Source organism: Ostrea edulis, chromosome 7 (assembly GCF_947568905.1).
Source record: "Ostrea edulis chromosome 7, xbOstEdul1.1, whole genome shotgun sequence".
Lineage (NCBI taxonomy): Eukaryota > Metazoa > Mollusca > Bivalvia > Ostreida > Ostreidae > Ostrea > Ostrea edulis.
In genome coordinates this window covers 67,404,015-67,419,674 of record NC_079170.1, presented here as the reverse complement: position 1 = coordinate 67,419,674, position 15,660 = coordinate 67,404,015, and the positions used below count along the sequence as shown (strand labels likewise).

Here is a 15,660-nt window from a genome sequence, read left to right as displayed (position 1 = left end):
GTTGAGCATCACTGAAGAGACATTATTTGTCGAAATGCGCATCTGGTGCATCAAAATTGGTACCGTATAAGTTATACATACGATATATAACAGTTTAATTAGAAGTTTTAAAAAGCACAGGTTTAGAAATGGGCTAAACCTGTTAGCTGCAATACATAAATATGACCAAGTTTGAAGGTTTACGGGAAATAGAAATGCGGTATGCATGTAGGTAGAAATTTTAATTTTTTTTTGCACAAATCAAGACACTAAGCATAATTTTTGATAACCTGAGAAGTATCCTGTGTATATCATAAAAATATACACAACAGATGATCTCCAGGCCAGGTAAATTCCAGGTAAATCATTATTATAAACAAAATGACCGTTTCCTGTGTTTTTATTATATGTGGTATGGTATAGACCATTACAACTATTATTACAGATAAAATTACCGATTCCTGTGTTTTCTCGTCGCTCAGATTACAAACAACATCAGGCATGCATTGAAAGCTGGGCATTTTCACAAAATCGCCTCTTATTCAGTTCTAATCATCAACATGCAGTTTGAACTTGACACGAGCGATTTGAAAACATAACATTGTAACATTGAAAAATATCTTTATCTATGACAATAAAAATTCCAGCACATTTAAATAGTATCAATAGAAAACCACAATTATCCGGTAACTCCGGGACTTTGAACAACGAAGAGGTAGATGCATGTACGTGTAAGCCTGGCATGCATCACTTTTAAGTTGAATCTTTGCCCCTGCAATTCCAGTTGCCTTCTAATTCTCAGGATCTCAGTCTAGCTGAAGTTTTGGAAAGTGTTCTGAACACAACCGTCTAATATCTGTAGCATCAAACTTGTGTATGACCCATGCCATCTTCCGAGCTGCATCCTTTGACAGTGATTTTTTTTTTTCAAACTACGCCCCCCCCCCCCCTTTGAATTGGGAAAAATTAGCGACATTTTCCTCAAATTGGGAAAAATCATTCATAGTAAATTAAAATGGTAAATATGCATACAATAATCAAATAACAATTTTTTGGTTTGAGGTTTATTTCAGATCTGATTTAAATCATAAAATAGATCATTATTTAACATTAAATATGTATTGGAAGTCACACCTTGTATAGATATTATTTACTTTTTCTAAGAAATACTTATTGTCTAATTTCATAAACAAAATAATAAATTATTAATTTACCAGCATTTGTACCCATAATCTTGGAAATATCATGTTAATAATCAAGTTTCCAGAATGTCTCTCAGTGTTTGTATTTTTCGGATTTTAGTAAAACACTATACTGTTGGCCACTTCCTGTTATTAGCCTGGCCCTGCATATAATGGCGATCAAACTAAATTGTCAGCAATATAATATGGCTTAATGTGTATCTGGAAACTATATACTTTGCTGCATATCTGCTTATATGGATGCCTCTATTGTTTTACATATTCTTTACAAAACCTTTTGCATGTGCAGTGGTTTGGAGAATAAAACTGAAGAAAAAAAAACGTATTTACTCTTTGTCAGCAATATATACGGTAACCTTTTTTTTAAATGGCCTAATTTCCCTAGATTTGAAATTGGGGAAAACATATACATATAATTGGGAAAAAATAGCTAATTTTAGTGAGGGGAAACAGCCGAATATCGGTGGCATTTTGGCCCCAAATAAATCACTGTTTGAGGAACTAAAATGATTAAATCGGCACCCTTTCTTCTGAATATTGGTGCAACCGCATGCCGCACAATACACCATAGTCCATTAATTGATGAGTAAACACACAGGTAATGCTGTTAAAGCGGTTTTATAGATAAAATAATAGGATTATCACCTAAATCGCCACCGGCTTACTACGTGCTTTCTCATTCCAATTGTCACATATGACGTCACAGTAATATGGCGCGTAAATCTCCGATTGAAATATGCATTATTGCTTTATTTGAATTTCAACTCGCAATATCTCTGTAAATATGCTCACAACAATGTTTATTATATTTAGTATCCTTTTCAACTATAGTATAAAGAATATTTTTCATAAAATTATGCAAGTTTTAAAATTACGGGACAAGTCCTTTAAGGGCATTTAAGTTATAAGAACCTATCTTGTTTGATACTGTTGCTGAATATTAGAATTTAGCTTAGAAATCCTGAACAGGTTATATTTTTAGATTTCATAGCCCCCTGTACTATTGGTACTGCATGATTATATATACCTTATAAGGCCTGTGGGCTCCATGTCATGTTACATAGGTGACAGTATCAGCTCATTGACCCTTCATATTTTGTTGGAATGTCATATAGGAAACTTAATACTGTTCTTGTATCTTCCTATAATCTTTGTTTCACCGCTATTATTGTTGAACTACATTTGTAGAAACACCTGAAAGAACAAATGCTAATTCATATGAATCAACACCAGAGACAACGAACACAAACAGAGCGTGTCGAGTCATACTCGGTCCCTGTACGGATGGTCTACGTGACTTACTGCGTCACTACGTCCTACCACACACATTCCCTCATGTCATCAAACAAAACAAACATCTTCCTCGTCTGACGGCTGCTCAGCGAGACCTCATTTTACCACGACATGGAGATTACACAGGGAACTATAGAGACATGGGTATCTCTTTACTGTATATCTTACTGAGGAATATATTTGTCATATCACCACACTCCAAGGGCTGGGGCAACGATCCCGACCCCAGCGACAGGAGTCTCTCTGCCAACATCGAGAGGATTCGATTGGTCCGGAATCGTTGTGTGTTCTCCTCTGATGTCTCCATGTCCAACTCAGATTTTTACTCTATCTGGTCCACCATTAGAAGGGCAATGGTGGATCTGGATGCCTTCTTCATGAATGGAAACAAATATGAAAAGGCGGTGGATTTCCTACGTCACGAGTCGATGGACCCTGAAAATGACCTACATTACCAAGAAGAACTGAGGAAGCAAGTGGAGGAAGATAAGACGACCAGGGAAATAGTGGCCAGTCTTAAAAGTAAGTCAAGATTCAGCAATCAGTTTATTAGAATAATTCAACATCACTATATTATCATTTAATATACTATATCGGTAAACTATATTTCATTTATGTTATGTATGATCAGTATTACAATCAACTTGTATGATATTTATTGTCAAGGTGCAATGTAGGATAATGACATGGACCTTTTGTTTGATACACTGAGGTGACTGTTAACTGATGTGTAACTTTTGTTTGATATAATGAGGTGACTGTTCAATGACATAGACTTTTTGTTTGATATAGTGAGGTGGCGTTTCAGTGATATGGACTTTTTAGCTCTTCTGAGCCAAATGCTCAAAGAGCTAATGCTATGGCCATTTGTGCGGTGTGCGGTGTGCGTAAACTTTTTAGAAAAAGGGCTATAACTCAAGAACCCCTTGGCCAATTTTTTTCAAATTTGTTACAGGGTATCATTGGCCCAAGGGCTTTCATACATACTAAATAAAGGGATGTGACCCTTTAACAAGGGGAGATAATCAGGAAAATACAAACTAAAGTAGTGGTTGCTAAAAAATCTTCTTCTCAAGAACCACAGGACAGATTATCACCAAACTTACACATAAGGATGAGGATATGTTGTAGATTAAAAATTGTTCAAGGCATTACCCTGGGGCAAAGGACATGGTCTCAAGGTCACTTCAAAGTTGACCTAAATTTAAATTTTTTTTAAATTCCTTAAATCTTAGATATTTTAGTCATTATAAGGACTAGGATCATCAAATTTTGACAGTTGATGCATCTTAGGACCTTGTGTTAAGTTGTCTCAAAAGTAGGTCACGGTGACCTACTTTTTGAATTTTGCAGGTATTTATTTTAAAATTAATTTTGATGCATATCTTGGACACTTTGAAGCCTATGATCATCAAAACTTGTCAGTTGGTGGATCATGGGACCTTGAAATGCGTCAACTGAAAAATAGGTCACCGTGACCTACTTTCTGAATTTTATGGCTTATCATTTATAGATATATTTTAAGTTGTTATTTCAAATACCAAGAGGTTTAGAATCATCAAATCTTGTAAGTTGATGCATCTTGAGGCCTTGAAACATATTTATAAAAAAAGTAGGTCACAGTGACCTACTTTTTGAATTTTGCAGATATTCAAATTTCACATTTTCAATTTTAGATGCATATTTTGGGCACTGTAAAACCTAGGATCATCAAACTTTGTCAGTTGATGCGTCTTCAGTCTTCGGTTTGTGTCGACCAAAAAGTAGGTCACCGTGACCTACTTTTGGTATTTGACAGCTAAATTACTATATTTCAGACACTATTTGACCTACAATCATCAAACTTTGTCAGTTGATGCATCTTGAGTCTTCGGAGTGTATCGACCAAAAAGTAGGTCACTGTGACCTACTTTTGGCATTTGACAGTTATATTTATATATTTCAGTCACTAATTGACCTACAATCATCAAACTTTGACAGTTGATGCATCTTGAGTCAATGGAGTGTGTCGACCAAAAAGTAGGTCACCTTGACCTACTTTTGGAATTTGACAGCTATATTTATATATTTCAAATGCTATTTGACCTACAGTCATCAAACTTTGTCAGTTGATGGGTCTTGCATGTTCAAAGGGTTTCGACCAAAAAGTAGGTCAACTTGACCTACTTTTGGAATTGGACACCTATATTTATATATTTCAGATACTATTTGACCTACAGTCATCAAACTTTGTCAGTTGATGCGTCTTGCATGTTCAAAGGGTGTTGACGAAAAAGTAGGTCACCTTGACCTACTTTTGGAATTGGACGGCTATATTTATATATTTCAGATACTATTTGACCTACAGTTATCAAACTTTGTCAGTTGATGGGTCTTGCATGTTCGGAGTTCGCTGACCAGAAAGTAGGTCACCATGACCTACGATTGGAATTTGACAGCTATATTTCAATATTCAGATACTAATTGGCTTAAAATCATCAAACTTTGTCAGTTGATATTTCTTGGGTTCTCAAAATGTGTAAACCAAAAAGTAGGTCACATTGACCTACTTTTTTTGAATTCTTAGGATTTAACTAAAGATTTAGAATACTAAGAGGCTAAGAATAGAAATGGTGGGGTTGTACAATTTATCAGAAGAGCGATTCTAGGCCCTTGGGCCTCTTGTTGTTTGATATAGTGAGGTGACTGACATAGACCTTTTGTTCAGTGGCTATTTAAGGTCTTGATTTCAAGGGCCCAGTTCCTTTTCAATTGGGGAAAAAATAGGACATTTGCTTGAAATTGGGGAAAATGTTCCATAGATAAAATAAGTAAGGTCACTAGGGTGAAAACCAAACCAGCGCATTCAGGAATAATTATACTCCTGACTTTCATTTTAGTCAACAGAGATTGTTTTTCAGGATCTGTAGAGGGTCGAAATTGAGCCCCATTTCCAATGCTTAAAAACAGGTGTTTTTTCCAAAATTATTCTTAAAAATTCCAGCCCGTGAGGATCCGGGTTAGAATATGTCCTCAGTACCCCCTTGCTTGCGGATGAGACCGCAAAAACCGAGGTCCCGTGTCACAGCAGGTGTGGCACGATAAAGATATCCCTCCCTGCTCAATGGCCATAAGCGCCGGGCACAGGCCTAAATTTTGCAGCCCTTCACCGACAATGGTGATGTCTCCATATGAGTGAAATATTCTCGAGAGGGACGTTAAACAATATTCATTCCCAAATGATGGATGCTTTAATGAGAATATGCCATAAGGGGCCATCCAACCTTATAGTGACACCCTGTTGCAAAAAATTGTGAGTTGTTTTTTCTCTGCTTGAAACCGGAAATTAAGGCTTGTTTATAAGACAGCAGCTACATTGATGATAGTATATCAAATGGTCAACTTTTTGCTTGTTTTTCATATTTTTTGTATGAAACAAATTTCCCAATTTTAATCAAATATCGCTATTTTTCCCAAACTTGGGGACCCTGGATTCAAGGGGTTAAAAAATCCCTGGTCAAAGCTTACCACATTTAGATAAACAGAGGCCGAAAAACTTAGATTTACTTAATGATTTTGAAGCAAATATTGTAATCTGTAAGCTTCCATAGATTTATGAAGAATATGGATACCCTGCTTTGATTCATTTTCATTTTTGAAGGGAATTTTAAAGGAATATACCTGCTTTTTAGCATTGAGAATGGGGCTTTATCCCTCCCCCTTACAAACCGTAAATAAATCCATTTTACAAACTTGAATCTGCACTATGACAAGAAGCATTCATGTTAAGGCTGAAACAATACGCCCCCTTCACGATACGATACAAATTGAATACTTCTGCAGTGATTAGATACTTTCAATACAATACAATTTACAGAAGAAACCAATAATAGCATTGAAGAAAAATTTGGCCCATAGGCCTCTTGTTGAATCGAGGAAGGCTACTGACAGAATATTAGATGTTAAGGGGTTTGACCAGTCTCGTTTGAAGTCAGCATTTTATAAATTTAATGGTCATTATATTAACAATGATATATTTCATTCATATGTCAATTTGATAGTCCCGTGGAGATCCGGGTTAGAATAGGTCCTCAGTACCCCTTGCTTGTCGTAAGAAGCGACTGAATGGGGTGGTCCTTCGAAGGAGACCGCAAAAACTGAGGTCCCGTGTCACAGCAGGTGTGGCACAATAAAGAACCCTCCTTGCTCAATGGCCGTAAGCCGCGAGCATAGGCCAAAATTTTGCAGTCCTGACGTCTCCCATATGAGTGAAATATTATCGAGAGAGACGTAAAACAATATTCAATCAATCAGTTCAATCGATTCAATATAATCCCTGTGAGCTGGAAATAAAAGACCCCAGAACCATCCACTTTTGCTTCATACTTAGATAGACCCTGAAGCGTACTACTACACCATTTGCACGGAATGGTACGAAACGATTCTTGTATGGAACGGTGAACGGTTTGCACGAAACGCTGAACGATCTGCACGGAACGCTGAACGGTTTGCACGAAACGCTGAATGGTCTGCACGGAACGGTGAACAGTAGCGTTTACACGTGCACGCTTTGATTTTTTCGATATTATTTGGTTCAAATTCAATTTGAATATTATTGCAGTATTCTAGGTATTTAAAAAAGGTTGAGAAAGAAATGATAAAGATTCATTTTAAAATGACTGCTCATGTACGACACGTTAATTTTCAATTTTGCTTAAATTAGATCAATCGTTGGAATGAAAACAAAAGATTTTTTTTTTAAATTTCGGAAATAAAAGAAAAATATATATGCAAAGATCATATCACCAAGGAATATTGATTAATCAAATTTTATTGATTCATTGCTCTATTAAATTCATTGAAACTGAATATCAAATGGTCGCGTCTGTATCGCTGTTTTTAGCCGAGTTGCAACAAAGTTGATGATACGTAGGTGATGCGGGCGAGCGGGCGGTTGGGCGTCAACAATTGGTTTCCGGATGATAACTCCAAAACTTTAAAATCTAATCAAATGAAACTTTGATATATTGTTGGGTACCAGGTAAGGAAGACTCCTATTGATTTTGGAGAAAAATGGTCAAAGGTCAAGGTCACAGTGACCGAAAATAGAATGAAAATTTCAGAAATATTTGGTTTCCGGATGATAACTCAGTTTGTTTAAATCCGAATCAAATGAAACTTTGACATATTGTTGGGTACCAGGTACGGAAGACCCCTATTGATTATGGAGAAAAGAGATCAAAGGTCAAGGTCACAGTGACCGAATATAGAATGGAAATTTCAGAAAAATTTGGTTTCCGGATGATAACTCAGAAAGTTTAAATCCTAATCAAATGAAACTTTAATATATTGTTGGGTACCAGGTAAGAAAGACCTCTATTGATTTTGGAGGAAAAAAAGTTAAAGGTCAAGGTCACAATGGCCGAATATAGAGTGAAGATTTCAGAAATATTTAGTTTTCGGATGATAACTCAGAAAGTTTAAATCCAAATCAAATGATACTTAAAGATATTGTTATGTAGCAGGTAAGAAAGACCCCTATTGATTTAGGAGAAAAAAGATCAAAGGTGAAGGTCGCAGTGACCGAAAATAGATTGAAAACTTCAGACAAATATGGTTCCTGGACAGTAACTCGAAAAGTTTAAAACTGAAATTAGGTCTTCACAATTATAAATATGCCACATCATTCCTGACTTTACAATGTATCCCATGCAACTCTGCTGATGCACCTCTGGGTGCATATATTGATTTTTAGCCGAATTGCAATGAAGTTGAACTCGGCAATTGGTGATGCGGGCTGGCGGGTTGGTGGGCGGTTGGGTGTCAACAATTGGTTTCCGGATGTTAACTCGAAAAGTTTACAATCTAATCAAATGAAACTTTGATATATTGTTGGGTATCAGGTAAGAAAGACCCCTATTGATTTTGGAGAAAAATGGTCAAAGGTCAAGGTCACAGTGACCGAAAATAGAAAATATTTGGTTTCCAGATGATAACTCAGTTTGTTTAAATCCGAATCAAATGAAACTTTGATATATTATTAGATACCAAGTAAGGAAGATCCATATCGATTTTGGAGAAAAAAATGTCAAAGTTCAAGGTCACAGTGACCGAATATTAAATGAAAATTTCAGAAAAATTTGGTTTCCAGATGATAACTCAGTTTGTTTAAATCCCAATCAAATGAAACTTTGATATATTGTTGGGTACCAGATAAGAAAGACCCCTATTGATTTTGGAGAAAAAAAGGTCAAAGGTCAAGGTCACAGTGACCGAATATAGAATGAAAATTTCAGAAATATTTGGTTTCCGAATGATAACTCAGTTTGTTTAAATCCGAATCAAATGATGCTTAAACATGTTAAAGATATTGTTATGTAGCAGGTAAGGATGACCCTTATTGTTTTTGGAGAAAATAGGTCAAAGGTCATGGTAACAGTGACCGAAAATAGATTTAAAATTCCAAAAACAGAATTTGGTTTTTGGAGGATAGCTCGAAATTTTTTAATTTGAATCAAATGAAACTTGGATATATTGTTGGATACCAGCAAAGCAAGGCCCCTATTGATTTTGGAGAACAAAGGTCAAAGTCACAGTGACTGAATATAGATTGAAAACTTCAGACAAATATGGTTTCTAGACAGCAACTCGAAAAGTTTAAAACTTAAATAAGTTCTTCACAATTATAAACATGCCACATCATTTCTGGCTTTACAATGTATCCCCTGCAACTCGGCTCATGCACCCCTGGGTGCATATACTGATTTTTGTACATTCATTCTGAGTGTCGTTTAAATACATTTGCAATTTGTATATTCCAGGCCTCTTCCCAAAGACAGATGTTGATTAATTCTATTTTATATACATGTGTATGTGTATGAAAACAGATAAAATGATTTAAAGAAATTCGTCAGATTGAAATATTTTTGGGCGGGGAGAGGGTTGTGAACGGTTTGCACGAAACGCTAAGCATAACCTACATGTTTTGATTTTTTTCGGCATTATTTGTTTCATCCTGGGGTTAGTTTAAACAAGGTTTAATGACTTACAGACACGTTGGAATAAAAGGAAATGAATATTTTTAACTTCGGAAATAAAAGGAAAAAGATACATAAATTGTATCGTCATGGAATATTTATTATTGATTATGACCGAATATAGAATGAAAATTTCAGAAATATTTGGTTTCCGGATGATAACTCAGTTTGTTTAAATCCGAATCATATGATACTTAAAGATATTGATATGTACCAGGTCAGACAGACCCCTATTGATTTTGGAGAAAATAGGTCAAAGTTCAAGGTCACAGTGACCGAAAATAGATTTAAAATTCGAAAAAAAACTTGGTTTCCGGAGGATAACTCGAATTTTTTTTAATTTGAATCAAATGAAACTTGGATATATTGTTAGATACCAGCAAAGCAAGGCCCCCTATTGATTTTGGAGAAATGGGTCAAAGGTCAAGGTCACAGTGACTGAAAATAGATTGAAAACTTTAGACAAGTATGGTTTCTGGACAGTAACTCGAAGAGTTTAAAACTGAAATTATTTCTTCACAATTATAAATATGCCACATCATTCCTGACTTTACAATGTATCCCATGCAACTCAGCTTATGCACCCCTTGGTGCATATATCGATTTTTGTACATTCAATTTAAGTGCCGTTAAAACATGTGTGCAATTTGTATATTGCAGGCCTCTTCTCAAAGGCAGATCTTGAATAAACCTATACAATTTTACATACATATACGTATATGACAATAAAATGATTTTTAAAATTCTCCGAAGACTAGAACATATTCTCGGGTGGGAGGGGGTGGGTGCATCTAGACATAGAATTAGCCAGTCGATAAGAATCTGTCACCTTCGATAAGAAGGAAATATACAAAACAAAATGAAAAAATCAAATTAAATATGATTGAAATAGATTGAAATAAATCATTTAAATGAAATATAGATTAAACAAATAATTACTAACTACAGTATAATGATCAACAGATATGCGAGCGGATCCAACATCCAATTTTAATTAGATTGTTGCATTTGCCTCAATTTTAAACCTATAGAAAACTGCATTCATGTTTTGAGAGACAAAAGATATAAACACCTCTTTTGTCATATTTCAATTGCCCCCGTCACTTTGCACACCTTCTGTATACGAATGTTAATTTCAAATACCCGAATTAACTTACCTCTACTGTGGTAAAAAAAATAAATAAAGGACCTTGAAATTTGGGTAGAAAATACAAGTTATACACATGTCGGTCTATGAATTATACAGACAGTTCCGATTAACGATTTTGATGAAAATATTTTTTGTTTTTAAAAAAGAGAAACTTGATCATAACAAGACAAATAAATTATTCCTATATACAAATAATTTTAAAAAAAAAAAATGAATAAATAAAAAGATAATGAGGGCAGATATATACATGTTTCTGCACATGCTAGAAACTAAACCAAGGGTGAAAAAATGGTATCAGATTTTGCTCTGGTTCAATGGTGGTTTTATAATAAACTGTTTTCTTTCGATTATTTGCAGATGTTTACTGTTGAAAGACATTTTGAAATAATTGGTCAAATTCCCAACAATGTTTACCTGTCTAATACATCCCATGCCGAACTGAATTGCATGGTCTGTACGTTTCTAAGGGCGTGGTTTGAACGATCTGCACGATTCTATGGGCGTGGCTTGATCATGCATGGAATGATTCTTGCACGAAATGATTTGCAGTGAATGGTCTGCACGAGACGCTGAACGGTCTGCACAAAACGCTGAACGGTTTGCACGGAAGGAAACGAAACGCTTTGGAGTTGTAGTAGCACTCTTCAGGGTCTGTATTTTATGGACATTAACGGCAAACTGACAACTCAACTGTATGACAAACGGGATGATTTCAGCTTCTCCATCGTCAACCTCCCATATTTATGTAGCAATATTCCATTATCACCTGCATATGGTGTTTATATATCTCAACTGATTCGATATGCAAGAGCTTGTTCTGCGTATAGTCAGTTTTTAAATCGAGGTAAGCTACTGACAAACAAGTTGATGGTACAAGGGTTTCAACAGTCTCGATTGAAGTCAGCATTTCGCAAATTCTATGGTCGTTATAACGATCTAGTTCGTCAATACAACCTCGCATTGAGTCAAATGCTGTCTGACGTGTTTCATAGCGATTGTTAGGCCGTTTTTGGCACACTGACTTTCACTGCGGATAACTCCGTTTACCTGATCAGGATATAGGGTTCACGGCGGGTGTGACCGGTCAACAGGGGATGCTTATTCCTCCTAGGCACCTGATCCCACCTCTGGTGTGTCCAGGGGTCCGTGTTTGCCCAACTATCTATTTTGTATTGCTTATAGGAGTTATGAGATTGATCACTGTTCTTTATCTTCACCTTGCATTGAAAGTAGACATTAACAGCAAACTGACAACTCAACTGTATGACAAACAGGATGATTTCAGCTTCTCCATCGTCAACTTCCCATATTTATGTAGCAATATTCCATTATCACCTGCATATGGTGTTTATATCTTTCAACTGATTCGATAGGCAAGAGTTTGTTCTGTGTATGATCAGTTTTGAAATCGATTGAAGTCAGCATTTAGCAAATTCTATGGTTGTTACAACGATCTAGTTCATCAAAACAACCTATCATTAGGTCAAATGCTGTCTCGCGTGTTTCATACAAATTATTAGGTCGTTCTTGGCACACTGATTTTGACAATGGATATCTCTGTTTACCTGATCAGGATATATTCCTGGCTCACGGCGGGTGTGACCGGTCAACGGGATGCTCACTCCTCCTAGGCACCTGATCCCACCTCTGGTGTGTCCAGGGGTCCGTGTTTGCCCAACTATCTATTTTGTATTGCTTATAGGAGTTATGACATCGATCACTGTTCAAAGTATGACTCAACAGGCGGATGTTGGATAACATGATCCATGCGATCGAGTTATCTACTATATCAAAGCAGGCGACACATGAAATTAGTTTAATAAAAATCACTCACCTCCAAATATTTCAAAAGAAATAAGCAGGCGAAATTATAACAATCTAGAAGGTAGAAAGATGATGGTCTTAATAATACATGGGTGAGGATCTATAGATTACCAGTTCCAGCCCAACCAGGTAGTTTTTGAAGATGCACTATATATCACCTTAACAGATGAATATACCTGAACAATTAAAAGTCAGATATATTTCATGAAAACACGTTACTGTGCATGCGGTACAATCATACCGACATATGTAATTAGACAATGTGAAACACACGGTACCAATTTTGATGCACCAGATGTGCATTTCGACAAAGAATGTCTCTTCAGTGATGTTCAACCGAAATCTTTGAAATCTTTGAAATCCGAAATAACAATGAAGTTTTAGAGCTATTATAGGGAAAAACAAGTGTGCCAAAATTTGGAGTCAAATTCGTCTAAGGATAAGAGCTATGCGTGAGGGAGATAATCCTTAATTTTGAAATGAATTCAGTGATTGGGAAGGCCAAAATAGCCCATGGGACTATGGCTTAAGTTTTTAATGGGCCATTTTCAGATTTAATGGCCCATCAACATATTTCAATAAATAGCAAATGTGCAGTGGAACATTATTGTTTTAATTGAAACTCTGAACCATGACCACAATCTTTTCCACCGCTCTTGAAAATGTTTCTACTTTGTTTCAATGTCCCCTTCTCAACGGTATCATTGCTTTTATCGGCATTGGTATTTGAAGACGGTCTCTCATTGGCCTTCCCAATCACTGTGAATTTCTAAATTTTATAACAGCAATTAAATATACATCTGTATTTTTAAGCTAGTAACGAAGTTACTTAGCTACTGGGCTGAAGAGACCCTCGGGGACTAACAATCTACAACTATCCGTACATATTGATTGCCTAATATTCTAAAAATCTTAATGCGATTAATAGATACTTTGTTATATAATATCGATCGAACTAAATTTTTTGAACAGATGCCATATTATACAATGGCTATCACAAAAAGATACTTCTCAAATTATTTCTTCGACTGCTCTGGTTGAAGTCAGCATCTGGTCATACATTTTACGCTAAAAGAGGTATACCTTTCATATTTAATACGTGTATTCCTTGTGGCAAGACTTTTAATGTGATGACCTAACATTGACTTTTGACCTACTTTTAGAATTAAAATTAGAACATAAGCCATATCTTTTATAATGTAGGAGGTACTGTTTTTAGCTCACCTGAGCTAAAAGCTCAAGTGAGCTTTTCTGATTTTTGACTTCTTCTCAAAAACAACTCAGCCAATTTCAACGAAAGTTGGCACAAAGCATCCTTATGTAAAGGGAATTCTAAATTGTTAAAATAAAGGGCCAGGCCACCTTCCAAGGGGAGATAATCAAGAAAAAGTAAAAATAGAGTTGGGTCATTAAAAAATCTTCTTAAGAACCACTGGGTCAGAAAAAATGAAATTTATACATAAGCTTTATTAGGTAATGCAGATTCTAAATTGTTAAAATCATCGCCACAATAGGGGATATAAGTTGTACATACAAATATATAGGAAAAATCTTTAAAAATCTTCTTCTCAAGAACCACAGAGCCAGAAAAGCTGAGATTTATATGAAAGCTTCCTGATATAGTGCAAATTTTGAATTGTTAAAATCATGGCCTCTGGGGGTCGGATGGGTCCACAATAGGACATCAAACTTTTACATACAAATATATAGGAAAAATCTTGATAAATTTTCTTCACAAGAACAGCAGAGACAGAAAAGCTGAGATTTATTTGAAAGCTTCCTGATATAGTGCAGATTCAGGTTTGTTAAAATCCTGGCCCCCGGGGATCGGATGCCCCGGGGCCACAATAGGCAATCAAAGTTTTACATACAAATATATAGGGAAAATCTTTCAAAATCTTCTCAAGAACCACTGAGCCAGAAAAGCTGATATTTACATGAAAGCTTTCTGACATAATGCATATCCAAGTTTGTTCAAATCATGGCGCCTGGGGTTAGGATGGGGCCACAAGGGGGATCAAAGTTTTACATACAAATATATACGAAAAATCTTTAAAAATCTCTCAAGAACCATTGAGCCAAAGAAGTTCACATTTACATGAAAGCTTTCTGACATAGTGTACATTCAAGTTTGCATAAACCATGGCCTCCAGGGGTAGGTTGGGGACATAATAGGGACTACGGTTTTACATACAAATATATATAGAAAGTCTTCTGATATGGACCAAGGTGACTCAGGTGAGCGATGTGGCCCATGGGCCTCTTGTTATATTAACCATCTACATTTCTTGTGTGAAGACCTTTCAAACGATACCAGAGATTTTTACCTTGTGACCTTGACATTGACCATTTATCTAGGTTTTGGAAATTTTGAAAAAAACCTTTAATCTTGATATCATATTTTTAACAGCTTTTATATTTGGCATGTGCATTTCTTGTGAGATATTTCCATTGGTAGCAAATTTTTATTTAGAACTTTGATGACATTCCTTACCAAAGAAGAGGCTGTGATTAAGTTACATAGTTCTGATAATGCATTAGATCACAATAACAAAAAACAAAACAACAACAACAACAAAACAACATGTTCTCAAGAAGTGTGATTTAAATGTAGATCTAATGTTACCTGCTTTGCTGACATCAACATCTCGCATGTTTCCTCTTCTCTGTAAATAGTGTTCATAAGAAACAAGATTAGAAGCTCTTGATTTAAATTTTATGTTCTTTTTCTGAATGCAGTTCTTGATCCTATGGCCATGTGTCTCCTTCTCTGTCCAGCCTACAAACTAGATATCAACGAACACATTTGGATCTCCATATATAACACAATTGCAGAGAAGTTTGGATTTACAGCAATCACAAAACTGACAGATTTATCTCAGCTAGAAAAATACAAGCCAGTGCTAGATATATCCGAGTCCGAAATTACTTTCTCATCAGCTGATTGGAGAGATAAGACCTTCCTAAAATCTGCTAAATCTCATAAGTTTTTGGAAATTTTCCTAAATCGGGGTGAGAAAGAAAACATTGCCAAATATTGTAGGTCACCTAGTTACAGAAAGATTGAAGGGGAAGTTTGTTACTGTCTTTCACCAAGTCAGACTGAAAAATTTGTTGAAAGACTTGGAGAAGATATCTTCACACACAGTGCATTTCAAGATCAATCAATAAAGAAGCTGGCCTTCCAAAAAAGTAA

At 35.8% G+C, this 15,660-nt stretch overlaps 1 protein-coding gene across 3 annotated transcripts in view; it reads left to right on the top strand.

Annotated features, from left to right (window-relative positions):
• Nucleotides 1-15,660, top strand: part of LOC125655710 (uncharacterized) — a 66,109-nt gene that overhangs the window by 23,432 nt on the left and 27,017 nt on the right. For all 3 annotated transcript variants that reach the window (XM_056145128.1, XM_056145129.1, XM_056145130.1), the window contains 2 exons: nucleotides 2,370-2,996; nucleotides 15,204-15,656. In XM_056145128.1, coding sequence (XP_056001103.1) covers nucleotides 2,370-2,996; nucleotides 15,204-15,656 — 1,080 coding nt within the window. The remainder of the gene's footprint in view (nucleotides 1-2,369; nucleotides 2,997-15,203; nucleotides 15,657-15,660) is intronic.